The following is a 26,985-nucleotide window of genomic DNA, read 5'->3' on the forward strand; positions in this document are numbered from 1 at the left end:
TGAGCTGTGTCTTCACCAAGAAGACATACAACTCCTATCCACTGGCTGCTCAGAAAAACCAAACCCTCAAAGGGTTTTGAACGCCTCCCCAGCTCACAGGGAGTGCAAAGCCAGAGGAGACAACCTCACTAGATGTCAGCAGAGCCACGCTCCCGGCAATCCCGCTCCCAGCCCTTGGCTGATCCCGCCTGCCCCGGTTGGGATCCCACAGACAGAGCCCGGATCTCCGCTCGGGAGCTCGGCAGTGGATGGGCCGCGCTTCCACCCCGCGCTGCAGCAGACGTGACCATCTATGGTAGCGGAGCAGAGGGCAGGAAGCCGTGGTAAAGTCAGCCGACCTCGCCGCGTTTTCTCCTCCTTCCCATCCTGTCAACATGTCCCAGCTCTCGCCGGGACAGGCGCTCTGTCTGTCTGCACAGACCTCCAGCTCTAAGGGCTTCAACTCCCTCCCCAGGGCTGCTGGGGCCCAAAAACGCAGAGCAAAGCTCCAGGTCCCTCGCAGCAGGCAGGGAGGACTGCTGTCCTTTCTCTAACCGTGGCAGCACGCACCTTTTTAGAGCAAGTCCTGCCCTAACGGTAAAAGCAGACAGCGGAGCCTTCCGTGGGAACAATCCCATGTTGACTCCAGGGACCTCTTCCTGACTCCGAGTTATTTTTCCCTTCGCCACCCTGTTCTTGGTCTCTCCAGCAACAAAACTGAGACAACAATATTTATCCACCCTCTGCCGAGTGCTTTGAGACCCTCGGATCAAAGAGGGTCTGTGAGCACAAGCCTTCAAAGTGCTCCGTGCCCAGGGTAGCACAGGAGCCTTGCAGGAGTTTTTTGATGCTTGGGATGAGCCAGCACATACCAGAAGTAAAATCACCTTTGCCGCACAGAGCCAGCAATGCCAACCACCCCTGGCGCTCAGGGGCCCAGAGCCCTCCGGGATCTACCCTGAGGAAAGGGTGTAGCTGTTTCGATCGTCAGCAGTTCCCCGGCGGGACCCTTCTCCCATCCTGCACCCACCACACGTAGCTCGGAGGGGCCTTGACCTCAGCTCCCCCTGACACAGCCAGACACCATTTGGGAGGACCCGACGTGTCCCTTCCACCTCCTCCTAGCCCCAGCCCAGGCCACCCTACTCGCCAGCCATGTTCTGCCCCTGCAAGGCTGGGACAAGCCCCCTCCCCAAGGGGGGCTCATCCCATCTAGCCCCAACCTGGGGACCCAGGGTGCAGCCCCCAGCCACATCTCTAGAGCCCCGACCTCCAGCCTAACCCCTCTCCCAGGGGTCCCTGCCTCCTCCCAGCACCCCAAACCACCCCCAGCCCCTCTCAGGGGGTCCCAGACCTCCTGAGGACCCCACCACCCCTACAGTCCCTCCTGGGGGGGCTGCAGCCCTCCCCCAGACCTGCCCTGGGGGGGTCCCGGCTGCCCCCGCTGGGGGTCTCAGGCCCCCGCGGCCTCTCTGTGGGGGCCTGGGGCACCTCGAGGATCCCGGAGACCCCCAGCCCCTCTCCGGGGGTCCCGGCCCTCCCTGGGTCCCATCCGGCCCCTCGCCCCCTGCCCAGCACCTCCGTGGCCCCACCCCCAAGCGAGACCCCGCCCCTTCAACCCCACCCTCGTCCTCTTCGACCACGCCCCCAATCCCACCCGCCAATCGCAGGGCTGTGGCTAACCGAAGCTCCTCCCCTCCGGCGCCGCGCCGCGCCGTGCGCACTTCCGGCGCGCGGGGCGGGGGCCGGAAGCGGCGGGCGCGGGGGGTGCTGGGCGGCGCCGGGCGGCGGCGGAGCGGGAGCGCGGCGGGGAGGTGAGTGCCGGGGCGGGGGACGGGGCTCCCCGCCGGGGCCGCGGGCCCTGCCCTGGAGCGGGTACCGGCGGGAGGAGACTGCCGGGGGGAGCCGTCAGCGGCCGCGCTCGGCCCCGGGGCTGGCCGGGGGGCGCCGGTGAGGGGTCGGGCCCGCCCGGGCTGGGGGGACTCCGTCCGCCTCTGCCGGGGCCGCGCTGGGCGGGCGCAGGGAGGCGGGAGGGTCTCCGGCCCGACTGCTGGGGGTAGATCCGTTAAACGTGGAGCTTTCGGGTTAATTTAGTCACGGAACGGTGAAAACTCCCCGAGGCGGCTGTTACCGGGGCCCGCCGCCGCCTGTGGCACCGGGAGGGGCAGCTTCGGCCCTCCCCGGGGCTTTCTGCCGCGGGGGTCCTGCCTGGGGGTGTCTCTGCGACCGAATTCTGCCCGGGGCAGGGGCGGGAGGCACAAATTACCGAGGTCTGGGCCGCTGTGGTCCGGCGCTGCTCGGCCCGTTGCGGCGGGGTACGCCGTCCCGGTGGCGGGGCGGACTGGGGACCTGTACCTGCCCCCGCAACCCCAGCCAGAGGCGGTCAGTCCTGCCCGCTGTGGCCGCTCGGGCTCCGTCCCTGGAAGCGGGGTCGGGGTGTGCGTGGGGCGTCTCGGTGGCTTTCGGTCAAGAGCCGCCTCTCCCCGGTGATGTGGCGAGCGGGCGGGTTGGAAAGCGGAGGGGCTGGTGGGTTACCGGGGCCGGCAGCTCCTGTGTGACTCGGGCAGGGAGGGTGATACATCCAGTTTTCCGCGACAGGACTGACCTGCCGCAGCCTCAGGCGAGGGTATTTCTGTAGTTTGTGCTCCCAAATACCAGGTGCTCTCTCCATCTCACGGGGCTTGGGGTGGTTTTTGTCTTTAGCCTGTTGCTGACTTCTCTTCTGCCTTTGGCGTTTTGGTGATGATTAGGAAGGATAAATGTGTGAGTGATGGCTTTGGATTTTGTGATAGTGAAATGGAAAAAAAAAACGATACAGACATTTCGTGTGTCAGGTCACAGGATTTTGCACATGGGGTTCTGGAATTCCCCAAGACCTGGGCTATTGATGCACATCGCTGAAAAACCAAGAATCAGTGACCTCAAGAAACTCCTGTATTCCCTTTCTCTTCCTGAGGCGATCCTCATGTCCCCGGAATATTGCTGAGCTTTCTGAAGGCCAAAAATACCCCCTATTGTTCATGTAACAAAGTTCAGCCAAGCAGCCTCTGCTTGAGCAGGCACAGCTCAGGAGGGATGCTGACGAGGTTCGATGCTCTGAATTCCTGATATGGAGCTTGGTGCTGTATCCAATTTAGCTTAGATCTGAGATCCTCGTTACTTCCCTGGTGGATTCATCGCCCTGACGGGGAATGAAAATGAGAGGAGCGCAGCAACAGCATCTGGCAAGTGCAAATCTCCTATTTCATATAATTGTGATGAAAAAGGAGTCCTTGCGCTTGCTCTAGTGTGGAGTGAAGTGATATTTTAACCGTCTCTTAATGTTTGAGTAAAAATGCCAAATAACATTTTCAATGATTTCAGTAGGATTTGTTATTTGAGAGAGCTTAAATAGGGTCCAGATGGATACATTTTTTTAAGTGCTTTTGGTTTTCTAAATAAAGTAGATCTGAAATACCAGAAGTAGACACCATGGGTTCTGGAGCAATGTCAACAAGTATTGTTGTACTATAAACAGCAGAGATCTCTGTCTTGGCAGCTGCTGGGACTAGCAATAGCTGTCTTGTGTTTGTGGCCGGTCCTGACAACTGACTAAAATCAGGCATTTGAGTCCTGTCTTGCTTCAAATAGTTCCTCTCTTGATGAGCTGAACTGTTTAAAACAAAAAAAAAAAAATCTTTGGGCTTTTGGAAGATATAAATGTTGGAAATCATCTGGTAGCTGATCCCCTGAGATATTCCAGTGTCAGCTCAGAAATAAACTGTGGTATGTTCTTAATTTAGTTGTCCCATCTTTATTCCTTTTGCCTGTAGAAACAGGAAGTAGCTGATGCAAATTTCACGTTGCTGACAGCAGTTTGTCGGGCTTCACAAACGCTGAATCTGAACAGAGGCGTAGGTTTGACTTGCTTTGGCTATAAAACTAACATTTGTGTCTTCCAGAATGTCTAAGTGAGGACTCAGGTTGGTGCGCTGTCTCAGGCAGCCGGAAGAATTTCATTTATCCCATTTTCATGAGAACTTGCTCACTCCTCTGAGGACCGGCCTTTGGCTGGGACATGCCGACTCCTTGATATTCTCCAAACAGGAAACTCCTCTTACTGTGTTGTTGTACAGGATCGGCTTTGGGATAGCTCATGTTTTTACAAATAAAATCCCTTCCCTTTATTGCTTTGCTCAGTATATCTAAACAGTCTAGCTGTAGATGAAAGCCTGTTTGCTGTACAGTGTGTTCAAAACCATGTTCCCAAGTTTTGATGGAAATAAAGGCTAGTTAATAGATTAACCAAATGTGCTATGAAAATGAATGGACTTTCTGGCCCGGGGTGAAATGTGTGTTTGCTGCGAGTCCATAGCTTCCGCTCCATTGGTAATCAAAGTTCAATTGAATTTAAATAAGACCTAGATTTAAATCCTGCATTATAGTCCCAAAAGGGAGAGCGTCATCTCAACTCCACTTCTGTCAGCTGGAGAACTCTAACCCCAGGCTGCACGGCGTAGCTTGAAAGCCCTTCTCATTCCTCCTGAGCACGGGACGATGCGCTGAACAAAAATGACTCTTCAATGATCTGTATGTCTTTAAAGAAGGCAAATGAGATCGCATTTTATTACTGAGATCTGTGAAGTCAGTTTGTCACTTACTGACAAATTATTCTGTATTCAGAGTCATCAATAGACAAAACACTGTTTAGATGTAGCCCAAGCAGGTCTGCTTTGTGATCTTTTTTTTTTCCCTCGCTATACGTTAATCTCTGTGGATTGTAGACTCTGGCTGTTGATGTTAGTTAGGTTCTGGTCTGTACAACTAAATATTTTTATTTCATTCCGGATGGGTACGTAGATAGCAGGAAGAGCTGCATCCACAGGGCAAAGAGCATCATAAGGGTGAGTCAAGATAGCTTTAGCGAGGAGTGACTGAGCCATAGCTGCCTCCTCTAGGACTTTGTGCTGCCTGCACTTGGTTCTGATTTTGCTGCCAATTTACCAAGTGACTTATCTTGTGAGTTGTCCTAATGCTGCCCATTAAACAGAAATTAAAATGAGTTCACCATCTGCCAGACAGCACTAGGTTTACAAAGCTGGTATCAAGCACTGTGAGTTTATGGCTTCTGTCAGGGAAACCCAGGAAGGACCTGTCAAATGGCAAGGAGACTGGAAGGAATCTGAATCTCAAGGAATGCTGTCTTGTGAAAGGACATTAGTCGCGACAGCATATCTGGAATTGATGCGATATGCTCCTCGCGACAGCATGTTTTATTGCTGGGGGTCGGAAGCAGCTTTCCATCTGGACTTTCTGGTTTGTAATCCTGATTTGAAATGCAATTTGCGACTAGGTAATGGGGCTGATCAGATTAGAGCCTCGCGTGGAACGTGATGGGGATCAGTGGTGCAGAACAGCAGCTTTGTCTGCCCAGCGCTCTGTAAACCTGGTGTCCTTCCTGAAACCCCTGCGTTACGCCCCTCTATCTTGCTGCACTCTCAAAGCACGGGAGAATTTCCTTAACAGGTGGCTCTTTTGGGGGAAAAAAACCATCCTTCTTTTAGTGTGCTGAGAGCGGGGGAGGCAGAGCCCTGCTCTTGGCTGCGCTCCCACTTGAAGACGTGAGCCCCATTCTGGATGCGTCGTCCTCGGCTGCAACAGAGCGTTGACGATCCTGTGGTCAGGATTTCTACATTATACGGAATAGAAAAAAAAAAAAAGAGGTATTCATTACTGTTGATTATATGGGTGACCGCCCGCAAGTTTCAGCCTCTCTGAACTTTTTTGTATCTGGAAGCCATCCAGTTACTGCTGTCCAGTTTTACACACAATATCTCCTCTGGCTCACTCTTGCACAGAGGAGGAAACTGCTCTCTTCCTCTTGGAAGGGGGGTGGCCTCTCCCCTGCCCCCCACATCAGTGCTGTTTCTCCTGATGCAAGCAGGCGAAAGAGGGGTGGAAAATGGCCTTGTTTGTCCTGTGACATCAGTGCTGCTCATGACTAATGCTGGATCTGCCCCACATCCTCTGGAAACTGGGTGAAAACATGCACTTTGGAGCAGGGCTGAGAAGGCTTGCGAGCAAAAGCAAAACCCTAGTTAGAACCTCAGGTTTCGTTTCTGACAGAGATCTAGTATCAGTTTGTCGAGGCAGCTGGGTAAACCCTGCCTTCCTTTTTGGTATGCTGGGGAATGTGCCGGGAAGGACGTTCTCCTTCAGGCAGGGTTTTGAGCTCTTGCAGGCTGTGGCAATAAGAATGAAGCTGTGTCCAGGTTGTAATCGTGATTCAGATTGTAAAATCTTTCAGTGAGTGGTGATAAGATAAAAATGCAATTGGTGACTTGCTACTCCCTTCCTGCATTCCCTGTGCATTAGTGTGCTTGGAGCGTGACTTGACTTGTTCCTTGGTGCAGAGTCTCTGCAAAGCAGTAATTAATGGAAAGTTTATATGACACTTAAGACTTTTCCAGATGAGACTCTTCAAATGACTTATGTGCCTAAATCACTTTCCTGTGCAGTGCTTGCAGAGTAGATTCTGCAGTTCAGATACCAAAGCCTGTAGAGAGAGAGTATGAACAGGGGCACATTGTTGTAGAAGCAGCTATGCCTTCTTAGCTTGTGCAGCTGCTCGACTTAGCGGTGCCAGGGTGGCTCGTTTTGCACGCTGATGCTCTGTACTGTAGCAAAGCTGGAGTTATAGATGTTCCTTGGAGGAATTCAGGACTCCGGGAGGTCCCTGCGGATGCATTTGCAGAATCAAACCCGCTAGTTGTAACCTGAGGTGCGTGAACTCCCAGTGAAGCACTCATACTTGATTTGCTACGTGGTCATAGCTGGGACTTTGGCCAAGAACTGACTGCAGTGAGATTCTGTGCAGACCTTTGTTTTATTGAGTGGTGTCAATACAAGGTTAGAAGATGTAAGTTTTAGTATCCTTATATGTGTAGAAGTCCTTACAATGGAATAAGACTATGTGGCCATTAAGGAGTGACTGTGGCAATGGAAAGTGACTGTGTGCGTGGCTGTTGCGTAATCCGAATGTCCCTGCTAATGTGAGGGTACCCTGCTGCTCAGCATCAGGGTGCAGAGCTAGATAGCAATTACTCGTCTGGAACTGGTAGAGCTTGTACCAGACAGCTGATAAACCCTCTTCGATATTTCATGTACAAGTTTCATACTGTCAGAGGATGCGAATAATTGTATTCTATCTGTGCAGGTTGTGGACAGCGGTAGATATGGAAAGACTGGTTGAACGGTTGGAGAAGGCTGTGGAGCGCCTGGAGACGGTGTGCCAAGGACCTGGCATGTGTGGAGATGGCCCTTCCAAAGGTAAGGTCCAAAGCACCTCCCCAGCAGCGTCGCCCCACGGGAGTCCCTGTACTGAAGCTCCAGCCGGGCGGTAGCTGTTGCAGAGCGGGCACGGCGTGCAAAGGGCTGTTAGATGAACTGGCTGTGCGCAGAGGGGAAGTGAGTTTCGCAGCAGGTACTGCGCAAACGCAGAGAGGCCTGCGGTTACTGTCCTGCTAAGATAAGGACTTCCTGTGGCTGCAGCACTTCCCTCGTCTGCGTTCAGCTGCGTGCTTCAGGCTGAGCCTCCTGCGTTTGGTCGACATGAGCCAGGGGGAAGGTTCAGCGTGGAGAGGGTGGGAGGGGCAGCCCAGGAGCGCAGTGCGTGTGTGTGAGTGCTCCCAGCCCAGGAGCCTCTCGGTGATACCTGTGCTCTGGTTCCTTCTCTGCAGGAGTGGCTCAGTACGTGCAGGCTTTTGATGCCCTTCTGGCTGGCCCAGTAGCTGAGTACATCAAGATCAGCAAAGAAGTTGGCGGGGATGTGCAGAAGCATGTAAGGACTCTCATTCTCCCTCCACTCTAAATAGATGCTGCTTTTCTTCAGGGCTGTTAAGGGCCAAGTTTGCTGTCAGTGTTTGCATTCCTTTAGCGCTGTATTCTAGGATGTCCTTTAGCGCTGTATTCTAGGGTGTTTATAATCTTCAAGGATTTGAAACAGATGCAGATGCCCAGATAACCTCCAGCAGGTTGCCACCTACACACGCTATGAATCAAACCTCCTTCTTGAAATCTTTGTTGGTTAGGTGCCTAGCTCTCTTTACAGACTTTAGCGCATGCCTTCAGGAGGCCTGTAAACTATGCAGCCCAAGAGCTGTTACAGTCTCGTAAGTTTTCTCTGAGGATGGGTGTCTCCAAGAATATGTGCTTTGAGATCAGCATAGCTGCTTTCTTACAGACTAGGAACTGCAAGCAGCAGGAGCTTGAATGACTATTAGCGTTACGCTGGGTACAAGGGAAGTTCTGTCATGTTTCTCTCTATTCTTAGGCTGAGATGGTTCATGTGGGCTTGATGAGTGAGAGGGCTCTTCTGGTGATGGCATCTCAACATCAGCAGCCAACAGAGGTAAGTCTGGGAAATCACTCATCAGAAACCTTGTATGCCCTCACCTCAGAGTCGGGGATGACTGCCACTGTAGGGGAATCTGGGCCGTTACAGTTGCTCCAAAAGAGGAACCGGAGGAGGACTGGAGACACTTGCATCCATGAGGTGGCACTTGCTGAAAGCGTGAACTATTCCGGGTGCTCACCCAATACTGGGCAGAATTCCGGAGGGTGATTCTTAGAGCTGCAGAGCTGGCATTTTGCAGTCATTAGAGGAAGAAGTCTTCTGTAGCTGTCAGAGCAGCTTGTGAGTGTCATCTCACAGCGTCTGTCTCGAGTTTCACCTGGCACCAACACTGCGCAATCACTGTACCCTGAGATGCAACCTGCAGTCAGGAACTTGTCTGAGACAGGAGCCACAGTGGGATTTGCGTAGAGCGTGCTTTTCATTATGTGATGCTTATAGACTTCCAGGCATTAAACTCCTTCTGAAGTATAACAGACACTTGTCTCTCTTGAATGGTCTCTGAATAATAGCTAGGCTTTTAGGATTGATTTGTTCTTAGCAAGTAATTTAACACTTTACCCTAGGCTGCTGCTTCTCAGCAGGATGTGTGACTGAGAATCTGATCCTGAATGCATTGGCTTTTCCCTGCTGAGAACTGTCTTTCCTGAGCAACAGGATCCCACCTTGCCTTTCTTTGCAGTTATTATCTGTCTCAGTCATGGCTTCTACTGTTACATTGTGGTAGCTGCATTTCCGTGCTGCTTTCCTATTCACTGCAAAATATATCTGCATCTCTTTCCTGAAATTCAGCATTGGAGGGTTGTTTATCTTTCACCAGGCTTGCTGGGACGCTGCTCTGCATAGCCTCTAGTCTGAGAATCTGCTGACAAATTCCACTGACACATTATTTAAATAGAGGATTATGAACAAACAACAACCTTAATCTAGTGTAGGTCTTTGTGCAGGTTGTCCTGCAGGAGTGTAGTCAGGTCTGGAGTAGCCTGTTTAAAGTGCAAAATGTATGAACTCTCATTGCTGTGGGAAGAATTTCCCCATCCTGTTACTTGACAGTGGCGCTAGGCTGGAGCTTCTGAAAGTGTTGCCTGGCCAGTGTTCCTTGGAACCTCTCTATTTTCATCTAAACAGAGGAAGGGACAGCAAACGGAAAAGCCGAGGCTTTGAAAAGCAAGTTTTGCCCAAATTTGTCCCTCACTGCTGCCACCAGCAGGAGAATTTCTGATCTTAGAGGAAGAAAAAGTTGCCCAAGAGGCATCTCTGGAAATGTGTACTTGGCTGCTCTGCTCTGACCTCAGAAGACTTCTAAGCAATTTCAGTCAGCATTCCAAGTGAACAACACACAGAAACAATTTTTATCATCCAAATATTAAAGGCTTGGATTGACTTGAGAAGTAACTTGAATCCTGAAGTCCAGCTCGATAGGATGAGTTGAGAGTTTGCTGCGACTCCGGTTGTAATGCAGGCTGTACATCCCAAACTGCAAAAACCTGCATAGCACCCCCTTTCTCTGAGGGTTCGTAAAGGAGAGGAAAAATCTGACAAACTGTCTTGGAACAAAAGAATCCAGGAAAGGCAAATGCTATTTCTGTCCTCGTTACTAACAAGCTTTGTCAGTGTCTCTTGGATTGAACATGAGTCACAGTTCTTGGCGTACTCCCATAGTATCAATCTGGTTGGGAGCTGTGACTTCAGCCCTGGAGGAGTTAGGCTGTGGGACCGAGCTCGGCTCACAGGGAGGGCCAAGCCTGGACAGGAGCTGTAGCAGTAACTTGGGCCAGTTGGAATCTTCCTCCGAGTGACCATCTCAGCAGAGCCGCCAATGACAATGTGCATTCCAGAGCAGTACTAATGTTCTTAATTGTTACTGTCCCTCTTGTCCTGCAGAATGCATTTTCATCGCTTCTGAAACCAATTTCAGAGCAAATCCAGGTGGTGCAGAATTTCAGGGAGAAGAACCGTGGTAGCAGACTGTTCAATCACTTATCAGCAGTCAGCGAGAGCATCCCAGCCCTGGGCTGGGTGGCCATGGTAAGAACTCCAGTGGGAAGTGGTTTCCTTGGGCTGGTGGGAAAAGTCTGGCTCCCTGGTCATTTGTTCCATGCCAATGTGTTCTTTCTTCTTTAGGCTCCAAAGCCTGGTCCTTATGTGAAGGAAATGACTGATGCTGCCATGTTTTATACCAACCGGATCCTCAAGGAGTATAAGGATGTGTAAGTTCACCTTCTCTCTTAAAGATGTCATTGAACACAGCTAACTGGGTGTGTAGGGGCTACTCCAGTATCCAACCACAGCTGCCTTGGTCCTTAATTCATTCCTCTTTTTAAAGGCAGGGTATATTTATAAAGCCTGACTTAGCTGTTCTTTCCCGATCCTTAGGGACAAGATTCCTTGCATTCATGTTGCAGCTGGAATCTCTGGTAGCAAGTGTATTGCTGCTCGTCTCAGCATCATCTCGTGGCTGAACTGTTTCCCAGGGCAGCAAGCTGTGTCTCGGGAATGGGTCTTGTTGGAAGTACCAGACTCCTGAATTAAAATGGGTTACAGCGCAGAGCAGGCCTGTGGCCTTCTGCCTGCAGGTGCAAGATTAATACTGAAGCTAGAACGCAGTGCTGGAGGTGCGAGGCTGCTGTGCCGGTCCAGCTGCGTCTTGCCTGTAGGCTGAAAGGTGGAGAGATGCAAAGAACTGTTTGTAGTACTTGGGTTTTAATGGCAAATGCACCTGCTCACTCCTCATGATCTCCTTGTGTCCTCAGAGATAAAAAGCAAGTGGACTGGGTGAAAGCTTATCTGAGTATCTGGACAGAACTGCAGGCCTATATCAAAGAGTATCACACCACAGGGCTGACTTGGAGCAAAACAGTAAGTGCTGGCTACATCTGCGGGAGCTCCTTAGATGAGTATTGCATGATTATTGCAGCAGATACGGAGCTTGTGCAATTGCCTTTCCTCTTGCCGGCTTCTTACAGGGTCCCGTAGCAACAGAAGGGACTAAATCACCATCCGCTCCCCCAGCTGGGGCTGCGCCTCCCCCACCAGGCCCTCCTCCCCCACCTGCTCCTGCCCCCACGAGCTCCAGCACAGATGACTCTGCCTCCCGCTCCGCGCTCTTCGCCCAGATCAATCGGGGAGAAGGCATCACCTCTGGTAGGTGGAAATACCTAGCGGAGGGGGGGCAGCTGCGAGTGAGAGCACTGTTGTGTTGTGAATCCTTGTTTTGCTGCTGTCCTTCAATAACACCTGCTTGGAAAGTATGCTTCCAGTAACAAAAGACCATCTGGTCGGAGTATGAGGCTGGGAGCCAGAAGCAGCCCTGAGGCAGTTCACGGGGACAAAGGGAGCGCATCTGAGTTCGAATTCTCGAATCTGTCAAGTGTAGCAAGAGATTAATCTCTAGCTGGAATGGAGAGAGTGAGCCCTTTGGTTGCCTGCACGTCTCCAGTACAAAAGGTGCAATTTTGCACCTATTCGTATTTGCACAGAACTTACCCCTTTTTTGTGTTACCTGGTTAGCGTATCAGGACCCACGTGAAACAAAGGTGAGGTGCTTGGCTCAAGGCTTTTTTCCAGCTGCAGAGTGGAAGAGCTGGTGTCTTCTGGTTCTATAGTACATCTTGTGTTCTCGTCAATATTGCATCAGTGTTTCTTGCTCCCTCTTTCACTTGCTGTCATTCATGCTTGCACTCAACTTAGGCCCAGTCTCAATAATTTATTTGCATTTTGAAAAATGGTATCATGACGATTGTTGTAATCACTGATGTCTGGTGTTTGTGAAACTGCATTCTTGGAGGAGAGCTGGATCTCAGGTTTGACTTCTCTTGCAGGCTTAAGGCATGTTTCAGATGACATGAAGACCCACAAGAATCCAGCACTGAAGAACCAAGGGGGTCCTCTGAGAAGTGGACCCAAACCTTTCACTGCTCCCAAACCAGCCTGTAATGCTAATCCCTCCCAAAAAACCTCTCCAAAGGCACCTGCATTGCTAGAATTAGAGGGCAAAAAGTGGAGAGTGGTGAGTGCCTGGCGTCGTCGGTGGGTTGGAGGGATGGGAGCTTTGCAAGGAAGGAGGGTCTCCTGAAGACCTTCCTTGTAAGAGGCACCAGCCTGAAGGTATATGCAGTTTGCTTTTAAAGGGCTGCACTGCCCTGCTGTTCACATGGATTAATTGGTCTGCATTCCAAAAATAAAGTGTCTTTTCCCTGCCTTTTCAGGAAAACCAGGAGAATGCCACTAACCTGGTAATCAGTGACACAGAGTTGAAGCAGGTAGCATATGTTTTCAAGTGCACAAATAGTACACTCCAAATCAAAGGCAAGATCAACTCCATCACCCTCGGTAAGTGGAGAAACCCTGAAAACTGCTTCTGCGTCCTGGTCTGTTTGCAGAAGGCTGAATCTCCAAAACCTTTCTGTGAGCTCCTCTGTCTTTTCTTTGCAGATAACTGTAAGAAGCTAGGGCTGGTGTTCGATGACGTGGTGGGCATCGTAGAGATCATAAACAGCAGGGACGTTAAAGTTCAGGTGAGCGTCTGCGACATGTTCTCTGCCTGCAGTGTGACTGATGTACTGTACAACAGGGCGTCTGTAGCATCTGCTCCTTTGAGTAGTTTTATTTCCAGAACAGGAATGTGCATCTGTGGAGAACATTCATGAAACACCATCTGTCCTACTGCTCTGCTGCTCACCCTGCCCAGCCCTTAGGAAAGGGCTGAAATTTGCCTCACTGAGCTGCTTCAGATAAAATAATCTAGATAAAAGATTAGTCTCTGTGAGGTGGGCAGCACAATGTGACTGCCGAAGTAGAAGGCCAGCAGTAGAGTCTACTCTGATTCCAGTTTTGGTATCTGATTTGGGATGGTCAGTTTGCTCAGCGTTCACTGTGGTTTTGTTCTAAAGAGATCAAAACAAGAAATAACTTTGGATTTTCGCCAAAGGTGGGAGTACTTGAATCCAGCATGTCTGCGGCAGGGGGGTTGGAGTCAAAGCTCTTGCCTTGAAGGCAAGCGCAAAAGAAAAATGTTGTGGTTACCCAGTTCCAGCTAATGCTCGTCTAACTGCTGCTTTGACCACCCTGCTAGGTAATGGGTAAAGTGCCAACGATTTCCATCAACAAGACAGACGGTTGCCATGTGTATCTGAGCAAGAACTCCCTAGACTGCGAAATCGTCAGTGCCAAGTCGTCAGAGATGAATGTCCTTATTCCCACAGAGGGTGGTGACTTTGTAAGTGTTAAGTTTTGAAATCATTGTGGTCTGCTTGGGTTGGGGATTTGTATTTTGAGCCCTGCAGGGAATGTCACAGTTACAATGAGGTCTGGAAGGACAATTCTAGCCTCTAGACTTGGAGGTTTTGAATGATGATCAGATGCTAAAACCAGCAAATCAAGTTGTTTGTCTTTACAGCGAGATACTTGATGTTTTTTGAGTTTCTTCTTCCTCAGGATCTCTTGGGGGCAGAACAGGCAGGATTTGTGGTACAGGCGGGGACATGTATCTAAGAAAAGAAATGCCTAAAGCAGTGGGAGTAGTTACTAGTCTTAGTCATAAACTGTTTTTTGACAACAGATTTCTATTTTTACCCTCCAGACTGAATTCCCTGTCCCAGAACAGTTCAAGACAGTGTGGAACGGTCAGAAATTGGTTACCACTGTGACGGAAATTGCTGGCTAAGCAGAAAAGCTCCAAGGCTCATGCCCTCCCCTGGCCCTGCTGTGGGACAAATCTGCTTTCAGATGATTCTCTTAGATTTCTTGTACCTTTCTGCTCTCAAACTGCTTCTCTTCTACCCGAGAGACACAGCTACCTGCCGTCACTGAAATACCTCTGGCTGGGGTTTGGTGTAGGTGGCGGGTCAGTTATCGTCCACATCTATTAGCAGGAAGGTGTAATTTTTTTTTCCCTCCCCTTGTCCGATCTAACTGCACCAATTGATCAAGTCAGATTTTTGGTGAACTTCACAGCCGGTACTGGCAGTTGGCTTTCAGAGTGTTGTTTGGGTTTTTTTGTATTGCCTTTAAGCAAACTGTTCATGTGAGAGAGGAATGTTGTCCCCTTTTTAACAAATAATGGTTTATGTCGGGGTCCAGAGTACCCAGTGGCTATGGCAGATGTCTCAAGAAGGTCCTGGAAGCTGCTAATTCCAGCTCTATGTACTAGTTGGTGGCATTACAGGACATGGGAATGGCTTTGTCGGACCAAAGGCTGAGGACCTGGGCCGTAGCATTCCACCCTGATTTCTCTTTCATCATTCCTACTAGCTCAGTCTATTTCTGATTGTGCCATGACAGGAGGCTTTATATTAACCAGTGCCACAGGAAGACTGCAGTGGAATAACTGCAGTTACCCCCCCGAGAAGTCTGGCTGGTAGCTTGGAGCTGAGCACCTCTTATTCCATAAGCCCTCCACCCTTGCAAGGGAATCTTTGCCCCAGGGCTTCCTTCTCGGAGCAGCTGAACTCAGGTTCAGTCTTCTGGGACAGTTCTTCTGAACCTGTCCCCTTCTGCAGAGGAAGGGTCTCCCTCATTCCAGGGTCAGTAGTGCAGTATTGTAAATACCCGAGTTGGATCAAGTCGGTTCATCACTCTCTTCCTCATCTGCAATCAGTCCCCGTAAAGTGAATCCTCTCAGCCTCCCCCTTCCCCTGTTGCTTGGCTCTTTACTTTGGTGGAAGCTTGTAGCCTCTGTTCCAGGGCCCTGGAGCAGAGTGATGGATCTAAGACACAGTACTGTACTGACCCATAAAGGGAGCTGCACGTGCTTTGACCTTCATTTTTCCAATGCCTCGGGTGGCATAAGCATATCTTAAATGCATTTCCTCTGTAAAGTGTCAATGTTCTTTTTCTCTAGGACAAAACTTACAAAAAAAATATGCAATTTTTTTATTTTGAGACTGTCCTGTGACTTGTACTCGTCTTCTCCTGAGGCTTGTGAAAAAACCTTTCTTATGTACTTAAGATTATACAGAAGATAGAATAAAGTTAATGCCAACTTGCTCACTACAGTGGCTCTTGTTTACTCTTGGGGGGCACACAGGACCTCAGGCAGGACAAGGTGCCGCTTGCTGCCTGACCTTGCCTAGGCTGCTTTGAATTCTTTCCCCAGGGGGAAGTAACAGACTTTCCTCAACTCCCCTTGAATCAAATTGTCAGTAGTTGTCAAATCTCACCTCTTTTTTCTTTTTTTAGTTGGTTAGATGTAAAGTTCTTTATTGATTTCAGTTGCTGTACAAAAGTGCATAAAACAAGCCATTAGTTGAAAACTGTTCAAGCTGTTAATACCTGCTTAATTCAAAATCCTCCTTTTTCCCCAGATACCCCTAAATTTGGCCCTTTTCCCCATCTTGAAGGATAGGCTGTAGTATCTTTCCTCTGCATACAGCCATGTAAGTCTACTTGCTGATCCCTTTAAGGGATGCAGCATTCTTGCACTAGGGATTTCAGTTAATACTGCCATTGCATCCTGCGAGGAACAGGCGTCAGGGAAAACAAACCACTCACGCAGCTAATCGTTTTGCTATCATCAAGCGACCGGCACAGCTACAGCTCTGAGAACTGAAGTTCTGAGAACCAGTGTCTGTGCAGGATGGAGTGCTTCAGAGTTAGTGCAAGGCTCGGTCCACCCATACTGGAGTATAAATCCCAGTCTCTTACTGCAGTGTAACCGGTGCCACCTCTGCACATTGTGGAACTGCTGAGCTAAACCCCCTCTTTTTCCCCTTCCCTGGATCCCCGCAGGCTTGTACACAGAAAGTGCTGTTGCACAGTAGCAGCTGCATTAACTACAGTGGTAGACCCTCCCCGGTGCTCTCACAGGTGCCTCCCCTTAGCTTCACTGGAGGAAGGGGAGGATAGTGGTGTAAAACCACTCTTCTGAGAAGTGCAGGTGATCCCCTTTCACCCCCAGGAACACCAGCTTTCCTGCTTTGTCCATCTCCTGCAGCCCCAGGCGATCCTGCAGAGAGAAGTGTGACCATAGCTTCCTGGGGCCCTGCCACAGCCAAACGCTGGCAATGGCTGGGGAACCCAGCGTGGAGAAAAGCACTGATGCTCAGAGGCCGTTGTTGCAGCAGAAATGGCTGGCAGGCTGGAGGGGGTTCCACCTCTGCTCTTCAAAGCTTCTCCTCATAGAGGGGAAACGGGCATTTTGGATGACTCTTACAGCAAGGCTTTAGAAAGGAGCAGAGTTCATTAAACACACACTGAAGGGGGTCTTGAGCCAGGCATGAGACCAGCACTGTAATTCCCACTGCCAGAAATGGCCTGGAGGGAAATGCCTTCCCAAACAGCTACTGGCAAGAGGAGGCAATGCCCCAGGAATGGCACAGACGGTCAGTAGAGCAGAGCTGTAGGGTTTAGGGCTCCTTGGGGACTCAGGGACACTACATTCTTTAGAGTGGAAATAGCAGAAACCCCTCAGCCACAGCAGAACGTACCTCTGTGTACAGCGAGGTCTCCTTCAGCGGGATGGTCTCCTTGGCTTGGCCACTTTTGTAAAACCCAAACCACTGTCAGAATAAAAACAAGGAAGCAGTTGCCGAAAGGCTCTTAGGAGATAAGTAGGCTTCTGCTGGAGACAGTGCGGTATAAGGCCTGTTTGTCCTCAGCCTGCTCCTCGCCACCATAGGACAAGCGAGGAACAAGCAAGCAAGCACCAAACCACCACCCAAAAGCAGCAGCCACCCTGCCTGCCTCACCTCAGAGATTGGAGGGTCGACCATGGTATCATTAAGAAATTTCACCATCACAAACTTTTTCAGAGCCATCAGGTTTTTCTTGTACGTGTCATTGATGCCCTGGATGAAAGCAACAGAGAACAGATCCAAGTCACGGGAAAGCCCACTGAGACAGGTCGGGGAAACCGCCTGCTCCAACTTCCCCTGCACCTGCAAAGGAAACCCTGGACTGCACCAGCCTAGGAGGCAGGAATGTGCATTTCTGTCACCAGCCTCCCTTGGCTGTGCTCATGGCATTCAGCCTCATCTCCAGGCTATAAAGAGGGGATGGGCCTCCCCTGCCTTCCCGGGGAGGCAGAGGATTTGCCCGCTTGAATGGTGATGGGTGGACCGAGCGTATGGCGTATCTACACCAACCACTCCACAAGAGTGCAGTGACACAGAAACTGCTCTGCCACGGACAAGTCTCACTCACAAATCTACCAGTGAAAACACTTTGTACACTCCTGGGATGCAGGGCAAAAAATGCTGCCCTTCAAACTCCAGCAAAACTACTGCCAGGGAGAGCTAACGTGAAGGAACTCTCTGCTAAGGCTTCTGCTCTCCTGCTAGCATTTAATCATCAGCCAGGTCCTTACCCTCTCCTGATTTATGTCAGCCAAAAAGATGCTGTTTTTCCTGTAGTCCTCCTCCTTCAGAGGGTCGTGCCAATACTCTGCTTGTACCAAGCTGGAGAAGAGAGAAACCAAAGGTCAGATCAGAAACCCAGAGCTGCTCACGTGGGCCCGGCCCCTGTCATTGCATCCTGATGAAACACTCACTGCTCTTGAACAGCTTGCGTGTAGGCACCCAGATCCAGGGTCTTTCGGATCCAGTCACAGATATGGGAGCTCTCACCAGGACAGCGTGGAAAGCCGTACACGCCTGTGGTGTGGAGACACGTGTAACAACTTGGTGAGCCAAACTGAAATCCCTTAATCCCTCCGGCTGGTAAAGAACCACCCTCTTACAGAGCAGTAGCAAGAATTACCCAGGGAATCAGACAGCCTTTAATCCTGCAATCTCATTAGACAGCCCTCCTGCCCTGGGCGCTACTGCACACAAAGATAATGGATGATGTTCTTGAGCTGAGGGTATTGCTCTGGAGAATGGGGCCATGCAGACAAGCAGAATACTGTCCAGCTCGCCTGGTGTGTTCCCGGGAGGTCTCAGGATGGTCCCCTACACTACAAAGAAATAGACTCAAACCGTGGAACTTCTCAGGGGAGAGTATTTGAAATTCATTGCCAGCCACTCTTAACTGTACACCTCTTAAATTCCATTTCGTACTGCCTCTTTAATCTACTGCAAAAAGCACCTCCCTTTCCTTGGGGCTTTAGCCTTCCAGATGCTGACTGTAAAATATCCTTGTGACCCAGGCGGTTTAGATTCACAAAGGCTTTCTCTGTAGTTAGAAATTCCTTCTTCCAAAACAACTAATCCCACGTGTTTCCAAAGTATATAAGTATTCTACCCAGACAATAAGTTGTCTACTTACAAAGGTCCCTTCTCATTGCCAGTTAAGCAAGACCAAGACAGAAGATAACGTACTCGGCTAACAACTGGGCCAAACCACATCACCAGATTCAGACAGGTACAAAAGGACAGTTTAATTCACAAGAAAACAGTCAGTTTTTAGGAAGAGGCCAAAAAAAATCATTCCTCCGGCCAACAAGAGCCCCCACCCTTCACAGTGGTTAGGAGGTACGATAACTTAAGAGGACACTACCTTGGTGCTGCCCCCCAATGGAGATCAAATTGAGCATGGGAGGAGAAGGACATCTCTGGGCCACCGCCCTCCTGTGGAGAAAGAGGAAGGAGCTGAGCTGGCGCTCAGCCTGCCCAGGCCACCAATTCTGGTTCACAGGCGGTGCTCAGCTTGCCACTGCCTGGGCTCGGGTGCTTGGGTAACATCTGCAAAGAGAATTAACCCTTCCTGGTAGAGCTGGGCTACAGGCAAACACATTCTTGCCTTTGGAGCGCTCCTACCTTTACAAAGTAGTTTGTCAGTTTACATCTGCTTAGTACTTCAAGAGAGTTTTAAATCAGAACCTAAAACCCAACAAAAATCACAATGAAACAGAAGTGTAAACTTACAGGAACTGGCCTCCTTGGGAGAAGCCCATTGCGTTGTAGCCTCCTTTCAGGTGAGGGTCCTTTGCGAGTTGGCTGCACACCTCTCTCACTTGATCATTCACATTCATAAAGAAGCTGTTCTCCATATCCTAATGGATTAGCCAGATTAGAAAGTACAACTTGTACCTTTATGATGGTTTACGTTATTTTAATCTCGGTAAATAGATCACTAACAGTTCTGCTTTTGAAAGAGGACCTTAACCTTCACAATATGACAGAAGTGAAATTAAAGTTTTGAGACTTCCCTTCATCACGTTTTTGTTCCTACCCTGCCTGGCAAAACTGTCTCATACGGAACAGTGACATTTCCCCAAACTTCTTGACAATTTGAGTCCCTTCAGATTTTGTGTGTGTATGTATATATAAAAAATAAAAATCTCAAACTTCACTCATCTTTTCCAGACCCCAGAAAATAACATACATTGCACATTATCCTGAGAGACTATTTAAAGAAATTCCATAGGGCTACACAAAACTGTCACAAAATATAAAGGCGCAGAAGTCTGTATCTTTATTATATTGAAGACATATAGTGAATAAATGGTTATAAATCAAAAAGGATGGCATGGGATAAAGCTCTGTCTTAAAGAGCACAGTATCTTATTGCATGCCTTTGTATTACCTGGAGTGGTGAGAGAGTGCTAATCAGTGGATTTGCATATTAATCCAATTTAGACTAGGGATTTGTTTTTCCCCAGTTCTTTTCTGCAGGCATTATCTAGACTTTACTGGTTTCTACCTGTCAAAGCTGTTTACTTCACAAAGAAAAAAAAAATTAGCAGGGAAAGCATAACACGAATCCTTGTGGAACCAGGTTGGTAACAGACTGCAGTAACTATTGCACCTTCAGATCCACACCACCCTGCCAAGGAGAAACGCGAGTGAAGCAGAGTTAGTTACCTGTATCAGGTTGCTTCCAATCTTGAGAGACAGAACATAAATCCCCGGTATTTTATTCTCCACTATTTTCTTAATGTAGCCCATGCTTTGTGGATTGCAGCAACTGTCTCCTGTGAAAGGGAACACGGCGAAGCACCGTCACGCACAGCCGAGGCCCTCACCTCGCCGACTCTACAAGCATCACACCAGGACCCCCCTGCTGCAACGGGAGGAGGAGCTGCCAACGCACACACGGGCGCGGGGGAGGAGGGTCAGCACCTCCCAGCCGATGCAAAACCCGCGGCCTGGAGGAGGGGGAACCGGAGCGGGGCCGGGGGAGGCCTGCGAGCTCCCCTCGGGCCCGCTCGGGTCCCAGCACGGCGCCGTTCGCGGCCCGGGCCAGCTAAGCCCCGCCGCCCCGCCCACAGAGCCGTTACCGGAGGATCGGCCCGGCCCCCCGTTGCCAGTCCCGGCTCACCCATGCCGTGCCAGATAACCAGGGGGACGGCGGCAGCCGCGCAGCCCAGGCACAGCCCCAGCAGCACCAGCACCGCCACCCTGAGCGCCGCCATCTTGACTGGGCACATGACTCGCGCGCGGCACGGATCAGGCGGCGGGGGCGGGACCCATGGCGGAGGGCGGGGTCTGTGGCGGAGGGCGGTGCTAGCGGCGGCGGGGCGTGGCCCCGGGTGTTCCCACCCGGGCAGCCGGTTCGAGCCCCGGCGTTGCTCCGTCCCACCCAGATCCCTGAAATCCCAAATCCTGCGACAGCACGTGGCTGCGTCCCGCTCCCCGCCCCCGGGACACGGAGCCACGGCCCCGTCGGTCCCCTCTCGGCTGGGGGAGACACCTCCCCCAGTCCGTGAGCTACCCTGGGGGGACGGGACGGGGCGGGGAACGAGCCTCCCTTTGCACCAGCCGAGGGAGGGCAGCGGGTGCCCCCAGGGCATCTGCGGGAGCACCCCGGCGTGGGAGAGACCCCACTGGCCTCCCAGACTGTTGTGGTCGAGGGTTGTAAACCACGGGTGCAAATAAGGCCGTTCCGGGGAGGTTTGAGGCTGCTGTAAATCACTGTGCTCATAAAGCGCGTGTGCAGGCGTCTGCGACCGGCAGCCTGCTCCGCTCTCGCCGAGCCGGTAACGGCGTTGGGAGGAAATGCCAGGGGTCACTGCCCGGCTGCTCCCGTGTTTGCTGACGTTTGACATTCGCTTCCCAACAGGGCTGAACATTATCTTGAGGAGAAGCAGGCAGCAGCGTTGCAGGCAGGAGAGGATGCAGTGCCACGTGGACAACACGCAGGCAGGGGACGGGCCGGAGGCAGGGCAGGATGAAGACCCACTGCTTGCTCAGCAGCCCTCCTCCCGCACAGGTAAATCCGCTCCCTGGGGAGTAGCGGGCTGAAGTGCCGCCTCAGCAGCGCCTGTGAGCCAGCCACCTCAGGCTTTGACGTGTCCCCTCCATCCTTGGGCAAGTCTCCTTGCTTTCCTGCCCCTCCGTTCTCCTTCTGGACAGACTTCTGCCATCCCTGCAAAGGAGGAGGGCAGGGGCTCAGTGGCAGATGTCTGGAGGGTACCTTGAAAGAGCCTTTGTTGCTGCAGTAAGGTGTTTGCCTGGCAACACGGAGTTAACCCGTGGCCTCTCCGACCAGCCCTGGTTTGTAGGCGCTCTCCCTCCACAGGGCTCTGGTCCGCTCGCTGTGGCCTGGCTCTGGTCCTGCACGTCTCTCTCTTCGTGGCGTACACCCTCCGGGTCAGCCTCAGCATCGCCATCGTCGCCATGACTAACAGCAGCCATCCCCACGGCTGGTCTGGCAGCGCTCTCCGCAGCTCCTACCCAGGATTTGCTCAGGATGTAAGTGGAAAGCAGATGCAAGTAACTGAAAGACGCTTCCCAGGCTCAGTCCACTCTTGCTTTTGCGTCAGGACAGACTTGGAAGCAGCAGAGAAAAGCCTTGAGGACAAGGGGGGTGAAGGAGCAGAGAGCTCAGTTTGTTGTATCCAGGGCTGCGTTGCCTGGTTGCTTCTCCCCTTCTGGAGGAGTTCTGTGCCTGGAAAACAGACATCTCTGTCTGACAGACACGTTCCATCTCCTCTAGGTCCCCGTCTACAACTGGAGCGCTGAGACTCAAGGAATCATCCTCAGCTCCTTCTTCTACGGCTATGGCCTCACGCAGGCGCTGGGCGGGTACTGCTCGGGGCTGTTTGGGGGGAAACCCGTCCTGGGCAGTGGGCTCCTGCTCTCCTCTGTGCTCACCCTCCTCGTGCCCCGAGCAGCAGAGCTCGGCATGAGCTTCCTCATCGGGCTGCAGGTGCTGCTGGGCTTGGCTGAGGTCAGTCGTGCTCCAGGTGCTGCTAGGCTACGATACCCGCTCTGGTTAGCCCTGGCTGCGCTGCCCGTGTCCCTTCCCTCCACAGCCCCTGCTATCTTTGCAGGGAGTGATATTTCCAGCTCAGTACACGCTCTGGGCAAAATGGGCCCCTCCGCTGGAACGCAGCAGGCTCATGAACATCGCTGATGCTGGTAAGACGCAAGGACTTTTCCCTACCACCGATTTAGTAAGTGCAGGGCCTCCCCACACCCCCTTCTTTCCAAGCCAGTCCTTGTAGCAGCCTCAAGTTCAAGGCTGTGGGTCCTTGGTAAAGAAGTGTTAGCAGCGTTCAGCCTTTCCGCCTCTCCTCCTCCCATCCTGTGTCTTCTCTGTCTCCTTGGCTCAGGTCAGCTTGAGGCAGGAGAAGGAACCCGGATACTGAAGGGGGCAAACCTGGATACAAGGGTGCTTGTTTGCACAGGCACTTCATTTGTGCCACCACACTTTCCTATCACAAATCAGGCTGGAGACTGTAGGTCTGTCCCACTCACTGCTGGTCACACAAAGTCCCATTAAAATGACTCTTCTGGTTTCTAATCCCTAGGATGCACTTTCGGGACTTTCTTTGCCCTCCTCGTGGCTGGGATCATCTGCCAGAGTCTGGGGTGGCCTTTTGTCTTCTACATCTTTGGTGAGTAATGGCCCATCATGTCCCTCTACTCCAATCCTGCTGCAGACCGTTTGCTGGCAGAGCTCCTGAAGGTTCCCTGGCAGAGCCCTGCGGGATCAGCTCTGTCCTTACTAGTCCCACACAGAGCTCTGGGCTCCCCTCTCGCCTGCCAGGCCAGGATGAAGCCATTTTGCTGGGGTACTATTAGGGAATGTGCCTTCACTGAACCTTTTGTGCCATCAACTCGGCCCCTTCCACTGGGAGCAATGGGTTAAGGGGAGTTCTCCCTTTCCATCTTCCCGCATTTCGCTAGCACCATTCTTCGCCATTTCGCTAGCACCAGCCTCCATCCCGCTGGCTCTCAGCTCTGCCGCACTCACCGTAAGAGGAGCTGGCACTGAGAGCCACGCGCCTCGCAGGTGGCGTTGGCTGTGCCTGGTGCCTCAGCTGGTTCCTCCTCGTGTACGAGGACCCTGCACATCACCCATGGATTAGTGCTGAGGAGCAGGAGTACATCGAGTCGTCGCTGGCTCACCAGGTACACACAAACCTTTTAACCACGACCGACCACGCAGACACCGTGGCAAAGGAACTGCTCTGAATCAGTTCCGCTGGGCTCCTTGTACAGCAGCCAGGGCTAGTCCCAGTCTTCTCAGCAGCAGGTGGAGAGGCTGAGGAAAGCCTGGACAGCCTGCCTAGGGGATGGGAGACAGGAATGGAGGCACTGGCGGATGTTTTATTCCTTCCAGGGCAGCTCTCATGGCCGTTCCCTCCCACTTGTGGCCATGGCTAAATCACTGCCTCTTTGGGCGATCACCATTGCCTGCTTCTGCACAGACTGGCTGTTCTACATGCTGCTGACCTCCATGCCCACGTTCATGAGCAACGTCCTCCACTTTGACCTCAGAGAGGTGAGTGCTGCCCTGCAGCTGAGTCTGGTCTCTGCAACAGTGATGGGACTTGGTCCCTCCGTAGGCTGGGAACATGGAGGTTCCTCAGGGACATCTCTTCCTGAAGACCAGTGGCTCTGGGACCAAGGGAGCTGCAGTCTTGCAGTTCTTGGCTCCATTTCTTTGTGCCATGGACGTGACAGTGCCTTGTTCTCTGTTCTGCAGAACGGGCTCCTCTCCTCCCTGCCTTACGTTGGGAATGGGCTGGGGCACATCCTGGCTGGGCTGCTGGCGGATTTCCTCCTGGCCAGGCGAGTGCTTGGCACAGCAGCCGTCAGGAAGCTCTTCTCAGCACTCGGTAAGAAGAAGCTTTCATCTGCTGTTCAGCCTTTCCAACACATTGTGTGGCCTGTTATAAAACACATCCCCTTTTCCTCCCAAGGGATGCTGCTCCCAGCTGTCTTCCTGGTGGCTGTGCCTTACATTGGCTGCAGTTCCACGGTTATTGTGGTCCTTCTAACGCTGGCCTTGACAATAATTAGCATGACAGGGGCAGGCATCAATATTAACCACATTGATATAGCGCCCAGGTAAGTGGGTCTGACCTCCGTGCCCTCCCTGGCTCTGCGTCCTTCCTGTTCCCAATCCCCCAAGGCTTGCACAACTCCTACTCTCCTTTCCCTTATCTTCTGTAGCTGGTGGCATTGTAAGCTAAGGAGTAAAATAAAGACTTAAAATCCCCCCCAGTCTTGCAGGGAAGACCCTAGCGTTGCTCAGCATGACAGGCAGTGTTCATGCAGATGAGGGAAGGGACTGGCAGCACCTACGCCTCTCCCTTCTTGTGACAGTTTCCTCTCTGCCTCACTCAGGAAATCTTTGCTTCCTCTGCCCAGATATGCAGGGTTCCTGCTGGGAATCACAAATACCTTTGGCATAGTCGCAGGAATTATTGCTCCTACCACAGTTGGACTTCTCGTCAGCCAGGTAATTTGGGGCCACAAACCACAAGCACATCCCTGGAAGAAAACACAGGTCTGCTCTCAGAAATTGATTCCTTTCTTTGCACTGAATCAAAAATTACTCCAAGCCAACCCCCTCTCCCAACGAACACATGTGATGTAGCACCTGGCAAACCAGAGCTCTGGACCATTTTGAGGACACGGGGATGACTCAGAAAGCAGGAAGAGCTCCATGTGGGCCCCATCTGGATGTACTTAGAGATGGGGAGAGGGTCGAGGGAGTGGGGTGAGGGAGAAGCTCTGTGCCAGGCAGGAAAGCTTCCTGAATTCAGCACAGCACACAATGTTTCAAAAAATGTCAAGGCAGGAAATGCATCTCCAACAAGAGGGGGTCTGGCATATGTCTTGAGTTGAGCAAAGCTCTTCTGTTGTTGATACTAGTAGCAAGTAGAGGATGGAGATGAGTTTAATGCCAATGAACTGGGTGGCAGTAGTTGGATGACCATTACATGGAGATAAAGGGAAGGGTGATACTGCCGTGATCTGTTCTTGGCCCCCCAGGACCTCCAGACTGGCTGGAGGAATGCCTTCTTCGTATCTGCAGCCCTCAACCTGTTTGGCCTGATCTTCTACGTAGCCTTTGGCAGCGGGACCATCCAAGACTGGGCTAGGGAGGACACTGCCGTGCAATGAGAGCCACGAGCATGGGAAGGTACACAAGGGAATGGGCTGCAAATGGGCATGGGTCAGGCAGGAGCCCCCTCCTCCACCCTGCTCTGGCCCACGCAGCTAATCTCAGCCGTGTGTTCCTGCCTGCTCCCGGGGCCCCTGCAGCATCCTCAGGCGATGGCATGAGCTACGCAGCCCTGCCTGCACTCTGACTCTTGAAGTGCCCAGCACCTTCACCCAGCTCTGACCACCTTCTGATCCCAACCTACTGCCCTGGGGAGGCAGCAGCCCTTCTACCCGTGTTGTCCGCTGTGCATTTAACCCTGCCCCCAGCCTTTGCCCATGGGAAGGAATGCTGTAGCGTGGACAGATCCTAAATGGGATCCATGGGGAGCTGGTAAAGCTGGCTGTCAGCCGAGCTCTGTAAGGAGCCTGCGGCTATTTCCAGCAGAGCTGTTCTCAGATGAAGTAAATTGAAAATGAACTAGTAGAGTAATGTTACTTTTTAACTAGCGTCTTCTCACGCCCTCTGCACGGAGACTCCTAACACTCTTTTCTCTTCTTAATGAGACAAGCTGATTATTCATTTATCCTTCATTCTCTTTTAGAAGCAACTGGGGCAAAAAATAAGTGAGGGCATTACAGAGTTCAACCTGGCAGCCCTGAGCACAGCCCCTGGGAGAAGGGCATAAGCAGGGAAAGCCTTGAGCTGGTATCATCCTTACTGAGTGACAGCAAGCATTCAGCTCAGGACGTGGCCACTGAAAGAGATGTTTGGACCCAAAAAGGAATATGAATTTAGCTTGCCCCCTTCCCAGGGAAGCTGTGTTATGCTCTGCTCCCAGCTGACCGCAGCAAGGGAGGGGGCTGCGACTCCTCCCTTGCTCCAGGCTAAGTCAAAATGGTGCGAAAAGAGGATCCGGATCCCAGGCAGAGATCTGAAACCCACAAACGCTTCCCTGAAAGAGTGAAGTGAAATTGGAATATGTTCCCAGGTCTGGTTCAAGGAACTCAGCGGTGTGGGGGTGGGAGAAGCTTGGGAACCAGGCTTGGGTAAGCTACACTCAATGCTGCTTGGGAGTGAAGAAGCTCCAACACCTTCTGGTGCAACATCTCCCAGCAAAATCACTGCGGCTCCTCCCTCCCGGCTGCAGTGGCAGACCAGGGCTCCTGGCAGGACCCCAGCCCCCTCCACCACCATCTGCCCCAGCGCTCTCCAAGCGAGCCCCACGGCAAAGGCAGCAGCTTACGGTGGTGCAGGCCGGGCCCTGGTCCCAGCCTCGCTGCGGGGCACGGGGTGAGGGCGAGCAGGGCCGGCGGCCTCCCCGCATCCCCGTCCCCAGGGCCTATGGAACAAAATGGCGGCGTGGGCTCCCCGGGGCCCACGCCCGCCTGCGG

At 51.9% G+C, this 26,985-nt stretch overlaps 3 protein-coding genes across 6 annotated transcripts; 2 read left to right on the forward strand and 1 right to left on the reverse strand.

The window, feature by feature from the left end:
- Nucleotides 1–1,720: 1,720 nt before the first annotated feature.
- Nucleotides 1,721–15,364, forward strand: CAP1 (cyclase associated actin cytoskeleton regulatory protein 1). 3 transcript variants are annotated; one of them, XM_075173355.1, is made up of 13 exons: nucleotides 1,721–1,793; nucleotides 7,175–7,287; nucleotides 7,698–7,798; nucleotides 8,291–8,368; nucleotides 10,256–10,399; nucleotides 10,496–10,581; nucleotides 11,125–11,230; nucleotides 11,338–11,515; nucleotides 12,193–12,380; nucleotides 12,580–12,703; nucleotides 12,806–12,888; nucleotides 13,446–13,589; nucleotides 13,953–15,364. In XM_075173355.1, the coding sequence occupies exons 2-13, from the start codon at nucleotides 7,194–7,196 to the stop codon at nucleotides 14,034–14,036; spliced, it is 1,410 nt and encodes a 469-aa protein (XP_075029456.1). In that variant the 5' UTR covers nucleotides 1,721–1,793; nucleotides 7,175–7,193; the 3' UTR covers nucleotides 14,037–15,364. The 3 variants fall into 3 exon arrangements, with proteins under 3 accessions (XP_075029456.1, XP_075029457.1, XP_075029455.1); XM_075173356.1 differs by lacking the exon at nucleotides 1,721–1,793 and adding an exon at nucleotides 1,817–1,929; XM_075173354.1 differs by lacking the exon at nucleotides 1,721–1,793 and adding an exon at nucleotides 6,200–6,264.
- PPT1 (palmitoyl-protein thioesterase 1) lies at nucleotides 14,355–20,681 on the reverse strand. The gene is made up of 9 exons (XM_075173360.1): nucleotides 20,570–20,681; nucleotides 20,113–20,222; nucleotides 19,174–19,301; nucleotides 18,806–18,876; nucleotides 17,859–17,961; nucleotides 17,676–17,766; nucleotides 17,059–17,157; nucleotides 16,798–16,869; nucleotides 14,355–16,316 (listed from the first exon to the last, which is right to left on the reverse strand). The coding sequence occupies exons 1-9, from the start codon at nucleotides 20,676–20,678 to the stop codon at nucleotides 16,194–16,196; spliced, it is 906 nt and encodes a 301-aa protein (XP_075029461.1). The 5' UTR covers nucleotides 20,679–20,681; the 3' UTR covers nucleotides 14,355–16,193.
- On the forward strand, nucleotides 20,663–26,943 carry LOC142092832 (sodium-dependent phosphate transport protein 3-like). 2 transcript variants are annotated; one of them, XM_075173359.1, is made up of 11 exons: nucleotides 20,663–21,460; nucleotides 21,770–21,942; nucleotides 22,187–22,420; nucleotides 22,524–22,611; nucleotides 23,004–23,090; nucleotides 23,489–23,607; nucleotides 23,819–23,980; nucleotides 24,185–24,317; nucleotides 24,402–24,549; nucleotides 24,853–24,943; nucleotides 25,480–26,943. In XM_075173359.1, exons 1-11 carry the CDS (start codon nucleotides 21,247–21,249, stop codon nucleotides 25,609–25,611), a joined length of 1,581 nt encoding a protein of 526 aa, XP_075029460.1. In that variant the 5' UTR covers nucleotides 20,663–21,246; the 3' UTR covers nucleotides 25,612–26,943. The 2 variants fall into 2 exon arrangements, with proteins under 2 accessions (XP_075029460.1, XP_075029458.1); XM_075173357.1 differs by having other exon boundaries at nucleotides 24,853–25,615.
- The last annotated feature ends 42 nt before the right edge of the window (nucleotides 26,944–26,985 follow it).

Source organism: Calonectris borealis, chromosome 25 (genome assembly GCF_964195595.1).
Source record: "Calonectris borealis chromosome 25, bCalBor7.hap1.2, whole genome shotgun sequence".
NCBI classification, from domain to species: Eukaryota; Metazoa; Chordata; class Aves; order Procellariiformes; family Procellariidae; genus Calonectris; species Calonectris borealis.